General features: G+C 44.9%; 1 protein-coding gene across 1 annotated transcript in view; it reads left to right on the forward strand.

Annotated features, from left to right (window-relative positions):
- LOC144148940 (U20-hexatoxin-Hi1a-like) overlaps positions 1-16222 on the forward strand; it is an 18396-nt gene extending 2174 nt beyond the window's left edge. Inside the window, exons 4-5 of the mRNA XM_077680467.1 lie at positions 7040-7291; positions 15868-16222. Of these exons, the coding sequence (XP_077536593.1) occupies positions 7040-7291; positions 15868-16172 (557 nt within the window). The 3' untranslated portion in view covers positions 16173-16222. The remainder of the gene's footprint in view (positions 1-7039; positions 7292-15867) is intronic.
- The last annotated feature ends 8067 nt before the right edge of the window (positions 16223-24289 follow it).

Consider the following 24289-nt stretch of genomic DNA (forward strand, 5'->3'; position numbering starts at 1 on the left):
ATGTCGCGTTCGGTAATTGTAACCCTTTTTAATGCCTGCCTTGGTGGTGTAAAGGTAGAGCATCTGCCTCACGTGTAGATGTATCGTGGTTTGAATCCCGGTGCCGCAAAATTCCCACCTCATTAAAAACAAAGGAAAATCGGTGTGTTGATGGAATAGCAGAATGGGGCTTGGGGTGCGGCCTGTTCCCGGCGAACATCTCTGGCAAAGCACTCGCTCCCTTAGCAGGATTGCCTCCACCCCCCCCCCCCCCACAGTGTTGTTATGGCTACAACCTCCCATGCATGCTCCAACTAACCTTCAGCTATCAGTCTTCAGTGGTTGCGAATACCTGTGGCGCAGCGGAGGGGGCCAGGAATCCCCGGATTTGGACAGGCCGCCACTGGAACCTAAAACTGGCAAAGTTTAACACGGGAATTTCATCGAGCGAGGCGAGTCTAGATGGGTCGCTTAAGATATTAGTGTTATAAATGGGATGTAATAGAGCCTAACGAAGATAGGAGACCATGTGAATCCTTCACAGCGGTGATAAAAGGAGGGGTCCTATGTTACTGTGGTCTATTGAAGAAAACAGAACTGGGACAGGGATTCCAAGTCAATACATGCACCATTATACCAATAATGAAAGGGTAGCCGGTCTTGCAATTAGGTCTAATAAAACGTACAAAATCAAGGTGACACATCCAGCCTAGATCTAACAACGACGACGATCTAGATGAACGCCTGTATGAAATTGTGTAATCGGCAATGGCTAAGGGAAAAAATACACTATACCGTAGTTATGGGAGACGTCAATGGTAAGGTAGGCAAGACGCAAGTTGGAGACAAGGCAGTTAAAGCTATGGTGCAGGCTCTAGAAATAACACAGGAGAGTTAATAAAAGAGTTCGCAGAAAGGAATACACTGTAGCATAATGAATACCTTCTTCCGCAAACGGGACAGCCGGAAGTGAACTTCGAGGAGCCCAAATGGGGAGCATAAAAATGAAATAGGCTTCATACTTTTCTTTACTCCTGGCGTCGTGCAGAATGTCGAAGTGCTCAGAAGGGTGCGGTGTAGTGACCAGCGAATGGTAAGATCTCGAATTAGGCTAGATTTGAGGAGCGACCGTTAAAAGCTAGTACGAAAGAAACCGAACAATGAGCTACCAGTAAGATGTAAAGTTGCAGAATTTAGGACAGCGCTGCAGCACCGATATTCAACTCTAACCGAGGAAGAAGAGTTTACAACACATGAAGCCAGCGACAATATTACAAGCGTTATGACAGAGTGTGCCGTAGAAGTCGGGGGCATGATGGCTAGGCAGGATACTGGTGAGTTTTCCCAGGAAAAGAAATATTTAATTAGGAAACAGCAAAGCATTACAATATCCGCCACAGCTGACAGAATAGAACTAGCCGAGCTTTCGAAGTTCATCAATAACGGTAACACAGCTCACTTAAGTAAGTACAATATGCAGATAATTGACCATGCTGTAAAGAACGCAGGCAGCCTGAAAGCAGTGAAGACGCGTCTAGGAATGGGGAAAATTCAGATGTCTGCACTGAACAAAAAGCAAGGCAATGCCATAACAAATAGGGATAAAATGGTTGAGTAGCCGAGGAGTTTCAAAGAGATGTCCGCGGTAGCCTTGACATCCAGGATAGTACCTTTAGAGGACGTAGTTTAGAGGAGACGACATCCCATTAGTAACGAAAGAAGAACTAAAGAAGGCTTTGAAAGAAATGAAAGGGGACAAAGCACCCGTTGAGGATAAGATAACAGCAGACCTCTTAAAGAATGGCGGGCAAATTGTACTAGAAAAACATTAAAACCTGTATACGCAATGCCTGATGAAAGTGTGTGTATCGCAATCTTTGAAGACGCGAACATTATCACAATCTATAAGAAAAGTGACATAAAGGAATTGAACAAATACAGTCCGAATAGCTTACTGTCAGTTGTGTACAAAGTACCTACCAAGGTAATCGCTAACAGAATTTTTGTACCTTAGATTTCAGCCAGCCTAATGAAAAAGCACGCTTTTGTAAAGGCTATTCAATAATGGGCTACACTCACAGGATCAATCAGGTTATATAGAAGTGCGCAGAGTACACATAACCCCTACAAATTGCCTTCATAGACTAGGACTAAGCATATGACTCTGTCAATACCACAGCAGTCATTCAGGCATTCCGGAGTCAGGGTGTAGACGAGCATTAAGTAAGAAAACTAGATGATATTTACTCTGGGTCCACAGCTACCGCTGTTCTCCATAAAAAAGAAGTAAAATATCTGCAAGGAAGGGCGTCAGGCAAGGAGATACGATCTCTCCAATGTTATTCACAGCACGTCTACAGCAGGTATTCAGGACATTGAATTGGGAACAGTTGTGCGTAAGGGTTAATGGAGAGTTGCTCAGCAACCTCAGATTTTCTGATAACGGTACCTTGCTAAGTAACTCGGGGGACGAATTGCAAAACATGATTTCAGCACTTGACACGTAGAGAACAATCGTGGGCCTGAAACTAATATGTAGAAAACCGAAGTAATGCCCAATAACCTCAATAAAGCACAGCGGTTTGAGATAGGTGGGGAGGCAGTGGAATTGGCAAGCGAATATATCTAGTTAGGCCTAATAGTAACTCCGGATCCTGACCATGAGGCAGAGATAATTTGAGGGATATGAATGGGGTATCGTGCATTCGGCAGGTATTCTCAGATAATGAATGGCAGCCTAGCATTGTCGCTAAAGAAAAAGTGTAAGACTTTGGCATCTTACCTATAGGAGCAGAAACTTCGAGGCTCACTAAAGGGCTCAACTTGAATTGAGGATGACTCAGCGAGCAATGGAATGAAAGATAATAGCTGTAAAATTAAGGCAAAAGAATAGAGCGAAGTTGGTCAGGGAACAAACGCCTGTTAAAGACAAATTAGTAAAATTTAAGAAGAGATGATCGTGGACAGGGCATGTATTATGAAGGCAAGATAACCGTTGGTCATTAAGGATAACAGAGGGGATCCCTAAAGAAGGAAAGCGTGGCTGGGGGGTGGGCGGAAAGTTAGAGGACCAGATGAGATCAAGAAGTTTGGGGGGATAAATTGGTCGCAGTAAGCACAGCACCGAGATGATTGCAGATATATGGGAGCGGCCTTTACCCCGCACTGTGTGTAGATAGGCTTCTGCTGTTGCTGCTGCTGATGATGATATGTCACGGAAAACGGAAAGGTTTAAGTAAGTTTAAGTAAGTTGTTTAAGGTATTGGCCACGTGCTTGTTCCGTAACTTTTTGTGTCTGAATTGGCCCCATACAATAATGTCGAGTATGGGAATGATCCCTTATCACCGATTTTTAACAAAGTTCGACTTTTTCTGTCGTGTTCACAGCCGTAGCTTTAAACACGGTTCTAACGGGTGGGAATAAATTCAGCCCTATTTAAAAGTAATTGTTTCTGTATTCATAGAAAAACAAAAAAGGGCAAAAGATTTGCAGATAGATGTTCAGTGTAGTATTACGCCAACAAATTGGAAGGGAGTGAAAAATCTTCAGAAATACGAACGAATAACTCTGGGTGGTGTCTAGCTGGTGCTCCTGAAAAAGAATACAAATTTTACGAAGACTACCTCGAAGTGCAGAAATTTGCTTTTAAGCGGCATTCTCAGTATTTAACTCGCCGCGGTATTTTTCGAACTACTATGTGGGGCTTGACTGAGGCTGCTTTCGTGCAGCGCCCAGTCGACGTTTTGGAGCGTAGGAACTTTTCGTGAAGCTGGAGGAACCTCTTAGTATAGATAACTGCCTACCCGCTGTCAATTTAGTGTATCCTGCAACTGGAAATGAGCCGTTGCGCTTGAATTCGGAATTACCTCATGGTTTTTGGCGCTTGAAGCGTATTGCAATGATTAAATCAACTTAGTCGATGGAGGGTCTTTAAAGAAAAAAAAACAGATTTCATTCACAAGCGATAAAGAAAAAAAAGCAAAAATGACAGAATATTCTGTTCCAAACCAACAATTTGTGGACATCCAGGGCTTTGTTTTTGCACATAGTTTTGCACTGGAGACTTCTTATTTTGAAAAAAAAACAAAGAACCCAATGTACCGTATGGCTTAAGGGCACTCATCTGATACACGGGAAACTTTAATCGCGTGTTCAGGCTGTATATTAGACGGTTAAGCTGTTTTCTTGCAGGACAAAACCATGAAGACCTATGTATTGGCTCGTACCTGTTTAACACGCCGTACCACACCCACATTTGCGCTTGAAATGGGCATTCAAAGTATTCTCAAAAAGTAACGCCACCCCTTATCACTGGACTGAAAAGCACGCTTAAGCCTTTTAAAACATATGACGTGTTGTGGAAACCAACAACTTTTAAAAGGGGTGTTTTGAAATGCCTAGATGTTTGCACCTTGGCCGCAGTGGTTAAGCACTGGAGCTAGAACAAGACCTGGCTTGGATACCTCCCGTTAGCATAGAAATGTATAAATGAATAGTGCCTGGTAATGTTACTTAATACCCGTCTGGCCTCATTTTTGTTTCTAATTTTTATGCTTAGGGCGAAGAGATCGGGCGCAAACAAATAAAAACACCTCCGCTGTACCAAGCCAACCTTGATGCGACCCTCTGCGCGGATAAATTGGCTACGTCGTTGGAGTATATCAAAATCCGGCGTGAACTCTACAAATGGGTCTCCCCAAATTAAATCACATGAGCGGAACAAAACCATAATGTTTAACATCTGGTCCTTTTGCTATCGAATGGCAAGATCACGATATAGGGTACGATCACGATGAAGGGCACGTTTACGTTCTCTCGCACCGCAAGCAGCCGCCCCATTCTCGCATATAAATGCCCCTATTCGATGTGGTGCGGTGAACACAAGTTATTCCTAAGATGTATACCTGACCCCCCCCCCCCATCATCACAACGTCACAACTGAGCGTTGCCACATGGCTGGCTGGCTGTGAATAACTTCGCGAGCTCGCACCCTCTGGGTCTTCAACGGCGCGTTCAAGTCACTCTACGGGCCCCATCAGGACGTTTGTTATGGTGGTATTAGAGCAGGGTGAGATCACCGCAGGTCCCCGGGTAACGCACGGCCCTAACAAGCCTCTGCCTGTGGGTCAGTTCTTGGTATTTCGTGTAAGTGTGAAAAACAGTGCCCTTGAAAACTTGCGATCTACACCTTTCGATCCTGCACTCCAGCATTGGTGGCAAAAGATTATTTCAAGTTTTGTTCACACGGAAAACACACAACGCCCAACGTGCTACCCTTCTGCAGTAATGCTAGCATTTGTTCTGCATTCCGCGCAGCCCAGAAGCAGCCTCAGAACAGACACACCTTCTGCAGAAAGTGTTCCCGCCGAAGAAATGTAAAATTGTGGTCATATTTAAACATCATCTTTTTATGGGATCGTGATACTTCCATAAAAGTGCGGCTACAAAAGCAGTTCTCTTTGGTGCTATGATAGACATTACAATTCAAACATAACTGAGACAGATTGTGTAGGAGCAAGTATATATTTTTTCAAAACTAGTAAATTTAACAGCACCGGAACCCAATCGCTCTCACGGGCAAGCACCAGAGCATTTACGTAGAAATATTGGCCGCGAGGGCCACCACTAGATTCTGATTGTGTGAATCTGATTGTGTGAATCGTCGTTTGACCACCGGGAAACTTTACGACCTTATCGACTGTGGCATGAAAGTGAGCGTGGGGGCGTAGCCGGACGTATGCGCTGGTACGCGCTGTAAGCGAAAGCTACGGCTCGTTTTCCAAATCAATGTTCTACCCTACGACAGTCCTTGAGCTAAATTTGTAGACTTTGCGCGTTTTTTTTTTCAAGAAATAAATGAAGAAAGAAATCGAGAAACGGTTTCTGCCCACAAACCATTCCGCATACACCGCGTTCGTGTCCTCCGTCACAGCCCACCAAGCTGTTTGATCCGGCGGAGGCCGCGACAGCAACATATTGCCGCCGCTCCTAGAAGTCATTCTGACCAGTCTTCGTTAAAAAGAAGTGTCGCATGAGCGAACATGGATATTATTGTTTTGGAAAATTAGGTCGGGTTTTTTCATTTGCGGTGATTTTTAAAGTCACGATCAACCGGATCAAAAGTCTACCCCGGCGGACTGGCGAGGCTAGTGAGTTACACGGCACTTGCGCAAGCACGTGCTTGTTCATGCGCGGTGCAGCCGGGTAGTGCCGTGCGTGATACGTAAACATAGTCACCGTAAACCCTCCCCGTAGGCGTTGAAAACTCGCGTTAATACATCGCGACTAAGTTCTCGCAAAAACTAATCTTGTCAGCCGTACAGACTCCGGCTGGCATGGTGACTGAAATCAGGGCATAATTTAAAAAAGCTTGGAGGGAAAATAGGCACTGCTTAAACGAACTGCTAATTCTACCAGCACGTTTAAGCTGTGCGGCCAAGCAATGAGCTTACGGTTCACGCGTAGTCATTGCCATGCAATGCGCAACGCATGCGTGGCGAGTTTACTACTAAGCGGCACGTTGCCATCCTCTTGCAAGCTCTGTTGTAGTCGTTGCAGATATTCTGGTGCATACGACGACACTGCACGCGACCTACGCAAGGTGCAAAAGAACGTAAATAATAAAGACATTCTGATAAAACATAACATAAAAATACAATAAATAAACATCCTGAAAATATTGAAAACAGAAATAATAAGAACATCCTGAGCGGGAGGAAAGCGCATGCGATCTGTGTATATCAAGTGTGGTAGTGGAATATAATGGCTCTAGACAGAGAAAATTTTACAGAGCTATTTATTGCGTTCCGGCGTTTATCGAACGCTCTGCGATACTTTTATAATTTTTTTTCTCGCTTTTTCTGCAGTGGTTCGCTCCTGAGTGATCAGAATTTGGGTTTACCTAAATATTACTTGTGTTCTATAGGAAATGTGCCTCTAAACAACTTTGTCGCTCACCCGAACGGGACAATAAACAGGCAGTTGAATTAAGAAATTTAGGCTTACCTTTAGGGAACAATTTTTCTTTCTTTGACACCCTATTTTTGTTTTGGTGTTTAGCACCATCTGGCGAGACGGACTGCCAGCGCAGACGCCGGGAACAGAGTGCAACAGGCAACCACACCGGCCTGCTTGTCCCTGAATGCGATGAACACGGCCACTACCTACCTATTCAATGCTTCGGCGAAGCTACAGATGGAAGCCGGTTCTGTGCCTGCTACGACAAAGATTTTGGGCAGATCAAGGCCCCATCCAAGAAGGTCAAGTCTTGCAATTGCATTCGTAAGCACCACGACTGGAACCAGCAAAACGGTGAGTAAATCTGAAGCACTAAGTGATTCTAAGGAATAGAAATCCCTTTTATTACTTCAAAATGCCATTGGAGTTGGTGTGCTATACGAAAGTGGATCATGAGAAGCGCAGAAAGCAACGAGTATCCATAAAATAAGTGAGAAAAACTGAAGGTATAACCTAAAGAAGTCCGGGTTCAGGCTAGCAGGCTGTCCCTAACGCTCACAGTGAATAAAAGCGGCGACAGACGAAGTAAATGGTCAAAAATCTATTTAGCGCTTGTTTATGACTATTTACTGAGAAAACGGACATCGAGCCATACGACAATATAGTATTGCCAGAACACACATGTTTCGCTTTTGGGACGTGAAAAGGTTTCCTATGGAATCATTTTAACTTTGTGCATATCCTGCAACTGCGGTAAGTTGCCCCACACACTGATCTACACGCTACAAAAATGTAGGTTTGAACGGTTCAAGGTAGCGATAAAAATGTTGCAAGAAGTCGCATCGGTACTGGATTCACGTAGCCATTAAAAACACCCATAGGCGCTGCTGATGCACGCGCAACTCTACTACTTCCAGAAGGGCCATTACCAGAGTGTTATTACCTAGATAAATTGATGTTTATTATGAGTTTCCTTTACGACATCAATTACAATTTTATTTTCCCTTAAGGCTTACTGCAACATTGTTGACGCGAATGTTCCCGCAGTTTGTTTAAAAAGCTTATGCTTTCAAATCCTGGTCATATCAGGACAAGCGCCCTTGAAGCAGAATGGACGTTTGCGGAATCAGACCTTTTTATTTAGTTTTTTTTATGTTTTGATTCTCTTAGCCACGTGCACAAAAATACCTTTACATATATGCAGAGGAATACCTCCACTAAAAGTTTTCAAAGAGAAGGACGGATCCTACTAAACATCAAGTTCTCAGTTTAGATATAGCCCACGCGTCCAAAGGATAAATAGGTTGCTCTATGTTCCCCTCGCTTTAAATTGTTTTGCCAGCTTTTCTGAGCATGATAAAGGCTTCCATCAATATTAACCCCTCCAGCAGTGTTTTTATCCGCAGCTTTACAGATACACGTGAGTGTTCTGTGTCTCAGTACTGCTGGCCTTTCTAGTAAGCAATTATAACCTCTCATGAAAAAGAAGGTCTTATAATTTACATTTCTTTGAGAAGAAGACATCGTCACTTGCACGAAGAGGCCATAAATATATATATTTCATTCAGTAAACATAGGTAGCTGAGCCGCATTCCCTCAGAATCAGATTCAAATTATGGGTTTTAACGCGTCGATTTCTACTACCGGGCTTTAGGCGCTGGCTTGAGGCACGAATGGGAAATGAGGGGCTCGAAAAGAAAGGGGGGTAGGCAGTCAAGAAAACCTAGAAAAGCACAGGCAAAAATGCGTTAGGTCTTTTATTATCTTTGAGACAGATGCAGTTTTTTTGGAGAAGGAAAGAAAGGGGGGGGGGGGAAACGTGCCCGCCTGGTGGGGTCCGAACACCCGGCGTCCACAATACGTGTCCTGAGAGATGTCCACTAGGATACCCACGGGGATGTTCTCCGTTCCGCATTTTCGGGTATTTATGTTGAGATACGGGTTTCCCTCGCTCTGGGGCAGTAACCAGCGCCAGTCTGACTTCTCGGGGAGAAGTCATCTTTGTTTCAAACACAGGCCGTGACTCGAGCGAGAACGGCATGTCGAGAATGGTCGACCAGTATTAAACATTCTTAAGCTACATATGGCACTAAGATTGCCAAAACAGACACTGTCGCTATGCATGTAGCGAATAAGGATGGGAAATGAGGGCCTCGTTGAATAAGAACAGAAATAATTGTAGGCAGTCAAGAAAGAGGAGAAAGGCAAAGGGGAAAACGCGATAGGTAACTTATTATCCTCGAGATACATACAGATTTTTTAGAGAAAGAAGGAAAGTGGAGTAAAACAATGCGCCCGGGTGGGATCAGAAACCACGACCTCCAGAATACGCGTCTGGTGCGACGACCACTACGATACCATGGCGGCTGTGATCCCCTCCATTTTCTCCGGTATTTATGCAAAGGTGAGGCTTTCCTGCGCTCGCGTGCGGTCGCCCGCGCCAGCTCGACTTGAACGCCGGGCCAACGCATTCAACATGTCGTAGACGCTCTAATCAAGGCGAGGGGGCTAAAAAGAAGATCCCCTTTTCGCCCCCCCCCCCTTCCCCCCGCAGTAGTCAGAGTGGCACTGGCAACCACCCGCTAGCGCGGGAAACAATTACCGTAACATAAACACCCAAGAAAGTGGAGGGCAGCCCAGACCTGACGGTATCGCAGTGGTCATTGCACCAGACGAGTGCTCTGAGGTCGTGGGTTCGGATCCCACCCGGCGGGCTAGTTTTCCTTCACATTCTTTCTTTCTCTTAAAAAGCTGTATGTGTGTCAAGTATAATAAATGACGTATCGCATTTTCCCCTTTGCTTTTCCTGTCTTTCTCGACTGCCTACCCTTATTTCGGTTCTTACTGGCCGAGCCCCTCATTTACCATTCTAGTTTTCTAGCTGCATATTTTGTAATCTACCACATGCGTGATGGATGTCGTAGAGCTCACAGTCACTGATAATAATCGAGCTGCTTAGCTGGCGGGTTAATAGAAAGCGTACTGAATTATGCATAACAACACGGAGCGTTTCAGGCAACTGTACAAATTTTTACGATTTAATTACCACCCCTGGCAGTGACCGCGCACAACGAGTAAACGTGGGGACAACGAAATCTACATTAGGCGCGTTCGTACGCTATTTGCCGCCAACTTGCATCTTATAGAGATTTTCATGAAGCAAACTACGACGAACCTTCGGGTTTGTCCGGCTATTTTTGTTCGCCAGTGCTCAGAATGACATACACTACACTGCCAACAGGAGGCACTGTCTGGTTGCGATACTTCACCTGGTTCCACAGATTTCTTACTTAAGTGGTGGGGGCTACCTTAGCCTGTGTATTTAATATAGGGGGACAAAAAACCGTTTTGGTTTAGTCATTGGTCCCTATAAGGCTAGGCAGGTGAGACATCTGAAGATTCAAGCGGCAGCAGGGACATTGACGGCATCATTCCCAATTTGGCAATGCTCGTCACAAAAGCCACGTTTGGTTTTTTGAGGCACTGCTTGGCGAATTATACACTGACATGGGCAGGTAACCTGCCTATAGAACACAGCTTACGTGATCTAAAAACCCTGCTAATATGAAACTAATGGGGGGTAGCTGAGAGCGTTTGTGAGCCACGGTTTAGCAATGACAGCTACGCCACCTTAGACTGGCCGAAAGAATACCGAACAGACATCCAGCTCCCTGCGAGGAGTTTATACTCCAGCAGATATGGTGGACGCAAAAAGAAGCTAGACATCCGGAAAGCGGATGGTGCCTCCACGCGGAACTTCATGCGTAACTGCCATGGGGTCTAGAAACGACCGGAATTATCCAAGCCTAAAAGCACACCCGAGTCGAATAGTTGAACGGAGGAGTCGAGGACATTACGCTACTGTTAACGCATCGGTACACCTCAATCACGTTTTCCTCTACGAAGAAACGCTCCATTTGCCCTAAAAAGCTGTCAAAAACAAATCACTGATGACAGCAGCCGAAAAAAAAAAACACTGTAGTAGCTAACCGCGTCATTCAGATAGGCCTTGTTCTAGTCTGCAAACACCGACTTCAGGCAGAATCACGTTGTGTGCTGTGCCTACAACTCCAATGATTGGTGGCGCTGGTCGACATATATGTGAGCAGTTAGGAGAATGTATATTTTCCTAACAAACGTCAATGATCGTCCAAACCTCAATGATTGCACCTTGAACTTTTTCCGCGCTCTAAATATTTGGTGCAAAGCAAGCGCCCAAAGCGCACGTAGTAAAAGGTTTGTAGGAAGAACGCATTTACACATTACGTAGGTTTGTGCTGTTTCTCAAATTATAAACCTGAGAGGAAGAGCACCAGAGGCGATGTTTATCGTATTTAGTCTACCCATGAATAGTTGTTGGTGATTGAATCACGGTACTTTGGACCAAGTATTGAATACTCTTCTTCCACGCTTCAAAGTGCGAACACCGCATGCAGTTTTCGAATAAAAATGAAGGAGGCTCGCAGTAATGCGTAAGAGTTGAACGTAATGAAGCGGTACGCAACAGTAGCGTTTTTCTCTTTTTCGGCGCACGGCGCTGTTTAAGCCTCACCGCTGTACGAGGGACCAGAGCTGGAGGTTCGTCTTCGGTTATCGGACACGGTTCTGCGCCCCAAGACACGGTTCTGCGCCTTCCTTTGTTGTACGCGCTTATCGCTGCGGCGTCGGCCTCGTCGCCTTCTTTCGCCACGTTCCGCGAACGGATCACACGCACGCCTTCTCTGCCTCCTCGCCTATCTCTCACTTCCATCGGGACGCTTCTCCATGCGGATAAAAGCGCACGTTTAGCCGCGGTCTACAATTATTTGTTTACATAAACGTGGGTGATAAAGTAAACACTTGACTTAGGGAGCCCTGCCAGTTTCTCGGCACTGATTTATTTATTTATTTATTTATTTATTTATTTACCGGTAACCGCAGCGATTAAACGTTCTAGAGGGCAGGGCTTAGCGCCCAGGCATTTTTTTCGTTGTGAAAAGGCAATAATGAAGGCCTGCAATCTGCTTTCGCCTGTCTCAAGAACGAGCCGAACGGCTTAATTTAGGCGATTGCTAATTTTTCTGTTGGCGTCACGCTCTTTTGCGTAAAGCTTCTGTAATATTGTTAGTTCTGTGGTTAAACGGGAAGGCAGAAAATTACCCTACAACATTAGAAATATTTTTACGGGTTACTACTCTAGCAAGGCGCTCTGTTACGTGGGTAGCAACCCTTTGGTTCTTTATAGCTGTTGTGGAAAGAAATTATGGCGTAGGTCCTAAACTGAGGCAAATTACTAATTAAACAATCTCGCCAATCAAAGGAGTACAAGTGGTATAGACACGTGAAATTTTAAAACAAACCAGAAAATTTGTCGTCTATAACGCATAAACGTGATGTATAAAACACGGGAACTCACGCTTCGCTGTATTGTACCATTCAAAAGCACAAGTATTTTATCAATAAAAATACGTTGCCTTCAGTAGAGAGATGTAATGCATCAAATAAAACCTAGAGCAATGACAATAGTAAAGGAAATTGCAAATAATATTGGAGGGGTGTCCAGTAAAACATTTTTAGCACGTTTTCGTTTCCAAAATATTGTTCATCATCCAAAGCCTCTCTATGCTGCTAATTTTCGGCCCAGCTAAGGTATTACCAAAGCTTTTTTCGGGTAGATTTTTACTCCACTTGTCTAAAAAAAACCAGGAAGTCATCTCAGCCAACTTGTATAGCGTAAATCTTCTCATTACCTTCGGGAAGGTACCGATCACGTAGTCGGCTCTGCAACAGAGCCAGCGGGGTGTACAACTAACCGCACTCTTCTACTTCGCTATCCTGCTCAAACTTCCACAATTTTCTCGTTCGCTTGTTGTTTGCTCTTCCAGTGTGTCTCTATTAGCTTTCTTCCTACAACTTTCCTCGTTATGAAATTCATTTGTTTTCTCCGCCGCTCCACGCACGTTAACTTTCATCTTCCACATAACACCTCGCGTCCACCCTGTTACGCGTTTGGTTGCTTACACTCTGCGTTTTAAACAAGGCGGCGACGTCGTACATTGTGGCCGCTGATACGTCGGCACTAGAAATTCGACCACACAATCACTCTAGCCGCAGCGGCAGTTGTGATGCGCTCCGCCAAACGGGCTCTGTACTCAAGCCTCCGTAGTTCTAGGAACGCGTCTTGTATCTTTTGCTTTAACATTCCTAATTCAGATGGTGCTGCCGTCTAGGAGAGGTGAAGCGAAGGACTGCGTCAAGTTGCTAATGAGCGCCGATGGTTGCCGCCTCGATAGGGCAGCGTAGAAGCTACGGGTGTGGTGGTCCGTGCAGGCTGGAGGAATAATATAACTTTTAGGGGCGAAGCTCCTTAAGGCGTGGGTCTGTTCATCCTCGACGTATGTATGTAGCCACCTCTACTTTAGTTCTTGTATTGTTTACTAGATGGCGTGGTTACCTCTAGTTTAGTTCTTGGATTGTTTACTAGATGGCGGTACTTGTATATGATGAAAAGATGCGCTTGGATTGTTTAATAGATGGCGTGGCTACCTCTAGTTGAATTCTTGGATTGTTTACTAGATGGCGGGGAGCGTTGTAATAAAATCCGTTCGCCGTTGGCGCGCGCTCGGAGTCGCCCGATGGATAAGGCTGCAGATGTGCGAGCCCGCGAGGCAGAAGCACTCCGTGAAGCTGCGCGACGCCACCGCCAAGATCCTGCCGTACGAGAGCGGGAGGCCGAAGCGTGTCGTCTGGCTGCGCGACGACGCTGCCAAGATCCCAGCGTTCGAGAACGAGAGTCCCAAGCGTCACGGCAACGGCGCGAGGACCCTGCCGTACGCGAAGCGGCACGGCTGCGGCGCGAAGAGGATCTCCAAAACGTCAGAGAACGGAAAGCGGCGAGAAAGCGCGCGTATCGGCAGGCAGACTCCGATGCAGTGAGAGCTCGTGAGGCGTCTGCAAAACGCATCAGGCGAGCTCAGCCCCAAGGTGCCCACGCGCGGTTTAGGCGAGACTTTCTAGACGTTACGTTCGTACACAGATGTAGTGGGCGAACTTTCACTGAAGAGTCACGGTTTTACCGATGATTTCCCCTCAGGAGCTTCGCCCACTCATCATCATTCACCCCGTGGATATGCTGTGAATTTTTCCCTCCACCGTGGCTCTAGGTAAAAACACTGTTGATTAAGGCAGCAAGGAAACGACGCCGACTGGCGAATGTCACTCTTATGACTCGTTTGCTGCAACGGCAGACACGCCAATGGGAACCGGCACACGTTCACGCAATTACAGTCCACGCTAAGAACTTTGTCTCTTGCGTGCCAAAAGCTGAGCTCGTCGCAACGACAGCGTTTGCTGCACACGCCACGGAGCAGAACCGAAGTGGTGCAACCTTTGCAAAAGCTGCCAGCAGAACGTCGCTCGCCAAGCAGACCATAAAGACAGCTTCCGACCCGCAGATCATGCAACTTTTGCTGTAGCGGAACTTGACTTCACTAGACGACTAGTTGACAACCCGTTCGGTTTTGTTCGGACGGTTTAGGAGAACCTGACGATTGAATCAAATTTGCGCAATTTTCCAGTGCGTTTTTTTCAGGGTCTAATGTTGATGCGTCTATTTGTGCCACACCGACAAACTATAAATAGTGATGTGCTACTTTATATCGGTACACAGTAAACATTGAACTACTACTCCGAAGGCCCATTTCACTTTCGTGTTTTACCGATTCCTAAGAAGCAAAAACCACATTTTTTTCAATGCTGAATAAGTTGGTAATTTAGCTGTGAATCGTGCTGTAACAAAAATGAAACGAACACATACTAGAAAGTGAAAGTCCAAGGTATGAAATATCCGTCTTCCAGAGCATTGCCACGACTTCACCGATAAGAGTCTCACAAAGAAAAAAAACTGTGTTCTCACATCACGTGGAACAGGGACGGCTGTCACAATTCAAGCAATATTTCGCAGGACGGATAAAAAGTCTAAACTGTGAATTTAAACACAAAACAAACGCCGTCTGCGTATTTTTAGGCAAGGTAGGACTTAAATGTTCATCATCACGTCGTATCAGGGAACCTGAGAAAGAAAGTGCGAAATTGTGGTGGCGGACAGGACGGTGGGTAAAAATGTAGAGATGCAGGAACTATGAAGTCCCACAGTATTGTTGGAGTGAGGTTAGTGATGTACCGCTGCTTCGAGGTCTAAACGGGCACTAATAAGATAAACACACCTGAGGTGAGCTTGGGGTCTGAAGGTGCCAATGGCGGTTAAAATCATGCCCACAAATCCCAAGAGAGGACGTTGCAGTTTTCTGGTAAAGGAACCACATAGGTGAACCGCCGTCACAGAGAATGCACATCTGTCATGCTATCGCGAACTACTATAAGACTGCGCTCCGTCCCCAGCACCTTTTCTTTTATTACGCATTAATATAGCCTACATGGTAACTCGATAAAGGAAGCATCAAAATCAAGTGTCTGCCATTCTCCGTTTCTCTGCCCTCCTCTAATTTCTGTCGAACATTTTGGGTTCTAGTGCTGTCAGGGCAATGCCGCCATTCGGAATGTTTTAAAGTTGTGCTGCACCATAAATAAAGTGTTGTTAGATGGTCTTCTTGGCTCCCTCCGTTTGAGAAATTAGGAGTAGGCTCTAAAGGAAGGGGCCTAATAGCACCGTTTTCTTGTTCTTCCGTTTATTCAGCGTCCGTGGTGGAATAATAGCTATTTCTAAGTAATTCTCAGTGAAAGCGGAAACACAATAAGGGAAAGGAGCTGGTAAAGGAAGTACAAGCCAGATAGCGAAATACAGACACTGTGGCAGAAGGATAGTATATTATTTAGCCCGCTTTCTAATGGAGCTTGAATTCTACTTCAGTATTCTACTGCGACAGTACATCTTAGATGAAATAATTTTAATGCTGAAGGATTTAATGTTACGTGTTTTGTTCTCTCGACAGCTACTCATAGGGAGAACGAACCCCGATGTAACACCACGACTGGGGAGTTTCAAGAAGTGCAATGTACTTCAACTCACCACTGGTGCGTGGATAAGGAAACTGGCGACCACTTGGGAACGGAGATGAGTGGAGGTTGCGATATCGACCTATCATTCATCACTTGTGGCGCCGACGGAACCCACCACGGCCACACCGAACACCCCGACGGCACCGGCTCTCACCACGGGGCTAGTTCTGAGCATGGTGACCAGCATTCGCAACACAGTGGACATGACCACCACGGAGATCACTCTGGATCCGACTAGTAACGAACATTTCAAATTTATTTTGAAATAAAACTTTTTGTGTGAAAAAAGGTGTCCTCCCATTTACCAAGTAGCATGTTTGGATGATTGTATAGAAGATACATTGATAACAATGTGCAAGAACGGATTTTCTACTTTGCTCTAAGGTTAGTAGTCACGAGGGAAGTATTCCCTCGCGGGACATCTCACACCCGTAATTACTTGGCACAAAAAGCTTGGCTAATAATACTTGCGCTCTTTTGGCTGTTGGAAATAATTGCACATATACAAACCGCACGTAAATAAACTCTTCAAGAAAAGAGTCCCATATTGAGGTAATAATGAGCATTTATTAGGCATTTTTGCTTTTGTGTTGGTGCACAAGCACGATATTAAAACTAGGATTACAAAGGGAAGAGCTGTTACAAAAAGACCGAGAATACGTAGGCGCAATGCTAATGCAAACTGAGATGAGACGGATTACAAAACGTGTGCATCGTACTATTGGCATGTCTTGGAATGAAAATAGTTAAGCTAAACTCAAGCAGGGTTCTTACGGCAAGACATGTTTGTAGACAAAGATTTGCTGTCAGATTTGCAATAACCGTGTAGGCCATAAAAGGATATCATGGACTAAGTTCACCTTTATGATCACACTCTGCTAACGTAGAGCATTTTGAGTTCTCTTGCAGCTAGGGTAAAGTGAGAATGATGCATTTTGTAACACCTTCAGGTCAGCCTTACGGGCTGGTGTAGTAACAACAAAATAAGCCTAAGCTGAAAAACGTTTCGGGGCTTGCGACGCTCAGCAAGTCACAATGACCGGCAAAATAATTAAATATTGCTTTGTTTTCCCTTTTTGAAAATCAGGGGAAAGAATATCTGGTGTGACCTTTTCATTTGATGTGACCTGAACGTGAATAATCACAAAGGATCAATAAATTATTTTCGCTGGCATCTGCTTCACTGTTCGGATATCAACTTTGTCGTCTACTGAAGTCAAAAATAAATATTTTTTGTGTGATTCTCTGATACACAAACATCGATGTACTTTTCTTTGGGGAGCTGTAACTTTAGTTTTTATGTAGTCTGTTCTATTGCAACTGCTACCACGCGATGATCATGGTGACAATGACGACTGTTATGGCAGCGCCTTTGTAACAGTGAGATGGTGCATCATTTATCAAATAATCTAATGTATCTATGTCATACTCTTGCTTCATTTGCCACTCTGCTCTTAAAACAAGCTGGAAATACATCTTGTCTGTTGCTGTTGGTAGCAGTCGTAAACAATATTCCGTTCTATTCTCTTCTTCGACCACCATTCTAATCATCTTTCAGTCACCCGAACAGCCTTAAAGTTTACTTTCTCTGTGCCGCCTTGAAATAGTATGGCTACAGGAAACCTATTTTTCCATCGTTAGCTAGTGAAGGATATGCTCCTCTCCAAAAACTTTGTGCCATATAGTTTATGCTTGTTTTCCACAGACAACGCAGACCCCGTTTTTTTTTTGTCGTACTTTTTTTTCTTCTTTCCCGCCGGCCACGCGTGCCCAAAACCCTTATTTCTGAAGCATCCCGCTTTAGCCTCAAAGAGCAAAGCACTCTTCTTGAAATTATGCTCAAAATTCTCCTGGCTGGTGTTCAATTTCTCGCAATATACATACCTCCCAACGTGTTCAGTTCTATTTTTTTCCACATTCCTTTAGTTCTATAAGCTTTCCTCCCGTGTGGTTGCCCTGGCTGCATTTCATTCTCCATGGTTTTTCGCGTTTTTTATACTTAGCCATCTACTGTTAGCCAGTGCGTGTCCGTGCTTTTCACGTATACGTACCTAAAATCCTTTCCTAGCACCTAGGCGGAGTTATAGCTCTCAACGTCTCCACAAGACAAATTTTACTCTGAGCTGTAACTTCAAAAGGCGCCCAGCACAAATGTTCCTGTATTGCTTCGTAAGTTGTTTTACCATGCGCTCCGAAATGCATACGGCCTTCCAGTTTCTGGTACACGTCGAAGCATAATAGCGCGTTTCATTTTAGGTAGAGTACTGAATTCGATAACGTGAGCGCCAGCGCTAGTACTCCTATCCAAATTTCTCTTACGACCTTGTATCTCTTATACCCCTGATGAGCACTATTATTCATTATACTGGAGCCTAACTTTCCATTATACCTATGTATTTCTCGTGATCTCCTTAGTCGAAGTTTTCAACACTCCCAAACAGTTATGTCCGTGACCTAAGGTAATGCGCCATGCTGTATTGACAACGCGTTAGTGGTAGTGTCCTTGAGGGCCCGTATTCCCAATTTTTCCGTTCTATAACTTGACCCGAGGTGTGTGGCATCCTGGACTGGCAAAAAAGTGAAAAAAGATCTCAAGAGGTTTTTCGCTAACCCATATTTGAGGTCTGCTCTGGCACTCAAGACACTATGTATATTTAAAGCCGCCGAGGAGATCTCAGGGGCAATCTTATCTCCGCGTATTTTGAATTTGGTCATGACAAAGCTTGTTCCAGGTATTGCAGCTGTCCCTGGCGTCCATGTCACGGCATATGAACACGATGTCACCTTCTCGACCAAAGCTGTGGATTATTGCTCCAGAGATAGCAGTGTTCGTTGTCTGCAAGAAGGTATTGACACGCACACCAGTCTCCTGGACGCTACCGGAACTGAGGTTTACGAGGCAATGGCCATTTTTATGATCATTTCAGGTACGCCGGATGAGCTGGCTGCAGTTGCTCATACAATGCCGGGTAAAACCCTTCAGCGTGCCTCAGAACGATGTATATTTGTGTTGGGCATTCAATTCCACGAGCCAGAGGAGATTCAGAATGACCCCAACCGTAGAAAGCGCAATGGAATCAAGTGATAAGCCCAATGAAATCAAGTGATAGTTTGGAGCTGAAGGGTTTCTGATGCCTTTGGTAGCGCACCCCAGGGTATCGCCCGCCGACTGCTGTCAAACCCCTTCTTAACGAAGAGTGTGGGACTGCAATAATTGTTCGTTATGCACGTCCCTTCGTTATAGGCACTGAGCAGTTCACGGACCCCATATAAAGCAGATAAACCTATTGAGAGAACCAATCATCAGAATTAAGCTGGAAAAGGGGCAGAAAGAACAACATGTTTTTTTCTCTTCTGCCCAGTATTAGGAGGAACTGAAGGCGCAACCACCACCGACCCCATGATGTCGAGGTTTATGGCGTGCTGCGGCGCGATGTCAGGAAGAGATCATATATGTATCTCGTCTCGCGTCAACTGCCGCTAGCGCTTTGCGGTTGTCATAACTCTTGGCTTCTCTGCAAGCTCTTTATCATTGCTCGACCGATCGTTTGTGGCGTACCGTTTCTTTATGATGACCGTTGCGATGTCGTCAGTTCTCAGGTTTGAGCAGACCATGTCCAGAGCTTCCACCGATACTCTGTTGTCTGCCGTCATAACCGATGCTTCCCCTCGACACGCGCTGTACAGGGTAACTGATACCTCCAGCTCCGCGGTCGAAATTGATTACTAACGGTCGTCGGCACATCTTTCAGAAGCACGTTACCACGTAATCCGCTAGGTGCACCCGCTATCAAACAGTAATTAGGCGATTGATAACGCTGTAGTGAAGGACCTAGTGCAATGTCGTGGCCAATCCGCTGAACAGATGGCAGAGCGCTTGCGGAAGAGAAAACTCCAGCAAGAAAGACGAAGAGAAAGAAAGAGAAGTTTGGAGAACGTGGTAGTAAGGCGGTGCCCACGCTGTGTAGGCCAGACGACACTCCTGGACGAGGCCGGAAGAAGCCGCTGTGTAGCCCACAAATGAGCGGTGCGCCGGTGACGCAGAGCGCCAGCCGCGAAGCCTCGTTTCTTGCCGAAGCTCTGTCCTCCCGCCGGTAGTAATCGCACCGCCACGTTCTTCACCGCGGGACCATCACCCTGGTTTGGAGCTTCTTGGTGTACGCGGCTCGTCAGATCTGCAGACAGACTGTTACCTGATATCGACTCGCGGCAGCCACGAGCCTGTCTCCGATAGATCCACCGTGCCAGCCCCAACGGACTCAATTGGATCAGTTTCTCATTAGTTCTCTCCTAGCCTTACAAATATTGTTTTCCCGCTTTCCGTTCCTGATCACTGCAGTGTCGTATCAATGAAATGCGTGTGTTGGTTTAAAAACACTAGCCCGACTCATGATTCTCCGTGCCATCCTACCCATTCCATCATAAAAAACGCATGAATGTTTTCGTTAAACATGCAAATTCACTGCAGTAGTCTTCCCTTCAGTAGCACTCACAATACACACGAAACAGAAATCTGGCGAGGTAGCCTTCGTTGTAAAGGCTATTTCGTGGTACCACCGTACGTTGAAGCGGCGTTTGACTTAATTTACTCCATCCTAGGTAGCCCAGCCTGATACAGGGCCTTCTGCTTCCACCTCACGAGACCTTAGACGGAAAAGCTAGAGACGCTATGCAGGTCAGCCCTTCATGCAATCACAGTGCTTTCGAGGCTCATAAAAGTTACTTTGGTGTACCGCTATGCTGAGCTTCCCACTTTTCAAAAAACGGTCCTTGCGCGATTCCTAGGAATCGAGAATTGCTAATAACTCACACCGCAAGGGGGCTGGTTATTGACCACTGATTTGCCACATACCATTGCAGGACATGCCGATTTTACAGAAGCACAACCCCGCCATGAGAGCACACGCTTATTACTGCGCAAGAACTGGCACCTTCTAAAGCGCAGCGTCAGAGGCACGCGCCGCAGCGGACCTCGATTGCAGGCGGTGCAACTTCCAGGCACAATCCAACACTTAAGATTTCTTCGGACGCGTCTTGGCTGCCCGAGTGCCGCATAGCGGCAGTGGCTGCAGTGCCCATGCGAGATGACCATCAAAACAGTATACTTATTTCTCTGGCCATGGACCCCAATACTGCTGAACATTAGCTTCGTTACATAACGGAAGTTCTTCCCGTGCATGCCAGGTTGTATTCACCCGAATAGGGCTATGTCCACGTGCCCCATTCGGGTGAATGGGGCACGTCCACGTGACTGACTGCACTGAGGCACTCAAGTGCCTCATTGGTCCACCGTGGCCCAGTTACACTGTCCATGCTATTAAACAGACAATCGAGGAACTCAGGGCGCATGGATTCTTGGGCGCTCGTAACGGCACGCGGAATTCCTGGATATCAGAGACACCCTGGTAACGAGAATGCTCATGGGCTTGCCAACGAAGCCTCATTACACCACTCGGAGTTCGTAATCAATGTGACATCAAGTATGCTCTCAACTGAAACAGATGTGGAGTGCCACCACTGACGTAATCGACGGAGGCGGGAATCATAAGCAGGCCTTCGACCAAGGGACGACCCAAAACCCGGGCTCTATAAAGAGGTGGTCAGTTTCTTCTCAACCGGGTGCGGTCAGGGCACGCTCACACAAAATACATGGTTTCTCTATCGCGGAAATTCCCGCACCAACCAACATCCCACGATCGCAGCCTCCCAAACGGTGGTTCCTCCTCAGCACTACCAGACCAGTCCGATACTTCAGCTGCCAAACCGACGTGACGCCAGCTATCCGCAGTCTCGTTTGGCACTGCGGAGCATTAGACTTGTTTCATGCAAAACACCGCCCCGACTGGGTCCTCTCATGCGAAGATTAGCTCCGGTCCTGTGGTCGGCACTAAGAACGTTGACCGTGTTTTGCAATTTCGTGTTGCGAGGGAACTATGCTGTACTATATTAACCCACTCCTTTCACAGTGCAGCCTCAACTCATCAGCAATAAAATATTTTTTTTCTATCGTTGGCTTTCTGGCCACTAAGATTGACGAGGTGTGGCTTATAGATCTAAATATAAGCTAAAATAACAATGTCGCCAGTGTATAATATTCCCGGAACATTCTGTTTTATTCCTTCGCTTTGAATCCTGTAGGTTATGTTTAATGCTACTTCACTTTCTTCAAATTTTATTTATACCCATGCAGTGTAAACCAGAAACAGTATTGGCTCAAATGGCATCCATGTTTCAGTCCTCGAGGGGTGTTCACCTGCTGTGTGCATTTATGCCCTTCCGATGTCAGGTGAACCGAATTATCTTTATTGATTTTCTTAAAAACTGAATTAACCTGTCATTTAAGCCGTATAGTTTCAGCCCCTCCCCAGCATCTCTCGGTTTACTTTATCGCATTGCATTCTAATGTCGGCGAATGTAACGCATGTTGGTCTATCTCGAGCGTATGCAATTTAACTGCGCTCTGTTATTAGGAATAATTTTTCCATCCAAGCACGTGTTTGTATTTTCTTGTATTATGTTTGCTTCATTATTGCTTGAATTCCGGATATTATCGCTTGCACTACGAATCTATACGCCCCTGGTGTTATTCTAAGTGGTCTGTTCGAATCGATGCCGAATGTGCTGCCACGGAGTTTACGTATTAAGTACATTTCTACAGTACCCAAACCTTTGGTATTTCCTTGGTTTGTACCACCTTTTTTCTCTGCTCATAATGCTTTATTGTTGATCAAAGCACATTTTTAATGTAGCTTTAGATTCCGTCTGGCCCCCTGCTGTTTGTGGAAAACCTATTGTTCTGTTTTTTTTCTTTCAATAAAGATTTAGCAAATGTATATCAATTTCCGCAGTATTTTGTGGCGCTGTTGTCATTGGTGTAGTCATAACTTTCTCTGTTTCCAAAACTTGTCACAAATCACTCGATGAAAGTGCGCCACCGCAAGCTCTCCTTGGAGGTGTTTCCCTCATCATCTATCGAAAATTTGAAAAGATATTGTTTTAAAGCTTAATTCTTAGACATAGTTCCAAAACGTAATGGATGCGCACTTGTCCTTCATCAGTAATTTTTCCACCCCTTGGTCACTCTCTACTTGATTTTTGTTAGCCCAATTATTTGAAATTAAATGTTCTTATACAAGTAGCTATTCCAATTTAACTTCCATACATCCTGTTCCGCGCCAATCCTTTTGTCCTCTCCATGTTTTCTCGAAACCTGACCCAGCTGGTCAATAACCCTTTTCATTTTCGTATTACATCAGCTGCTCCGCTTGCTCTTCTCTTTTCATCGGTGTTGTTGCATGGCTTCCTACATATTGTCCTTATTATCTTTTATGAACCCCATCAAATGCTTCTGTGCCGTTCATGGGGACTTTGTACTGCTGTGGCAGGCCACGCGCTAAAAGCTACACCGTTTACGCTTTCGTGCTGTGCGAAAATAACCAGTTCAATTCATGTTCCTTGTTATCCCTAAGGTTATGCCCACACCTTTTTAAATTAAAATAAAGTGGATATTCCGAAGTAATAGTGTAATTCGATATTTAGCATCTTTGTGAAACCACCGTTACAATTAATAAAATGCTGTACGGGATTTAGTCGTTCGGGGCACTTCTGGCGATAAACTGCCTTGATCGAGGCCAATCTAAGTTTTGTTTAAGCTGATAACTAAAAACAAAAAGGGAGACAAGAGTTTTTGTGTTTAATTAGCCGAAAGAAACTATTGTCTTTAATATTCAAAGGACAGTTCCAGACATCAATCTGTTCGGTACCCGTTTCCCCGCTTAGCAAAGTGGCTACTTTTCGAAGTAACAAAGATTTTGTTAACAGTCTCGTCTAAAAACGGGGTAAATCAATGTACAAATTTTCATAGATGTGGCACATAAAAAAGAGCAGGACCTCATGTTCTGAGCCACGTATTTGTAATGTTTTGTTTATATATTGATCTAAATTTTGTTTTTGGATATCGGCGTTTTTTTTGTTGGGAGATCGCGGAAGTATCTTTTCTGATGTTTCCTATTCGTACTATCGCCATTCAAAAGTTAACTCGTTAGCTTTTAAATGGCGATATTTAACTGATAGCCTGGTTTGCTTTGCTGCATTAAACCCCACAATCAATCAATCAATCAATCAATCAATCAATCAATCAATCAATCAATCAATCAATCAATCAATCAATCAATCAATCAATCAATCAATCAATCAATCAATCAATCAATCAATCAATCAATCAATCAATCAATCAACCAATCAATCAATCAATCAATCAATCAATCAATCAATCTATCAAACAATAAATAAATAAATAAATAAATAAATAAATAAATAAATAAATAAATAAAAATTAATAAATAAATAAATAAA

The sequence above is a fragment of the Haemaphysalis longicornis genome, unplaced genomic scaffold (assembly GCF_048455015.1).
Source record: "Haemaphysalis longicornis isolate Haplotype H1 unplaced genomic scaffold, Haemaphysalis longicornis Haplotype H1 scaffold_8, whole genome shotgun sequence".
NCBI lineage: Eukaryota > Metazoa > Arthropoda > Arachnida > Ixodida > Ixodidae > Haemaphysalis > Haemaphysalis longicornis.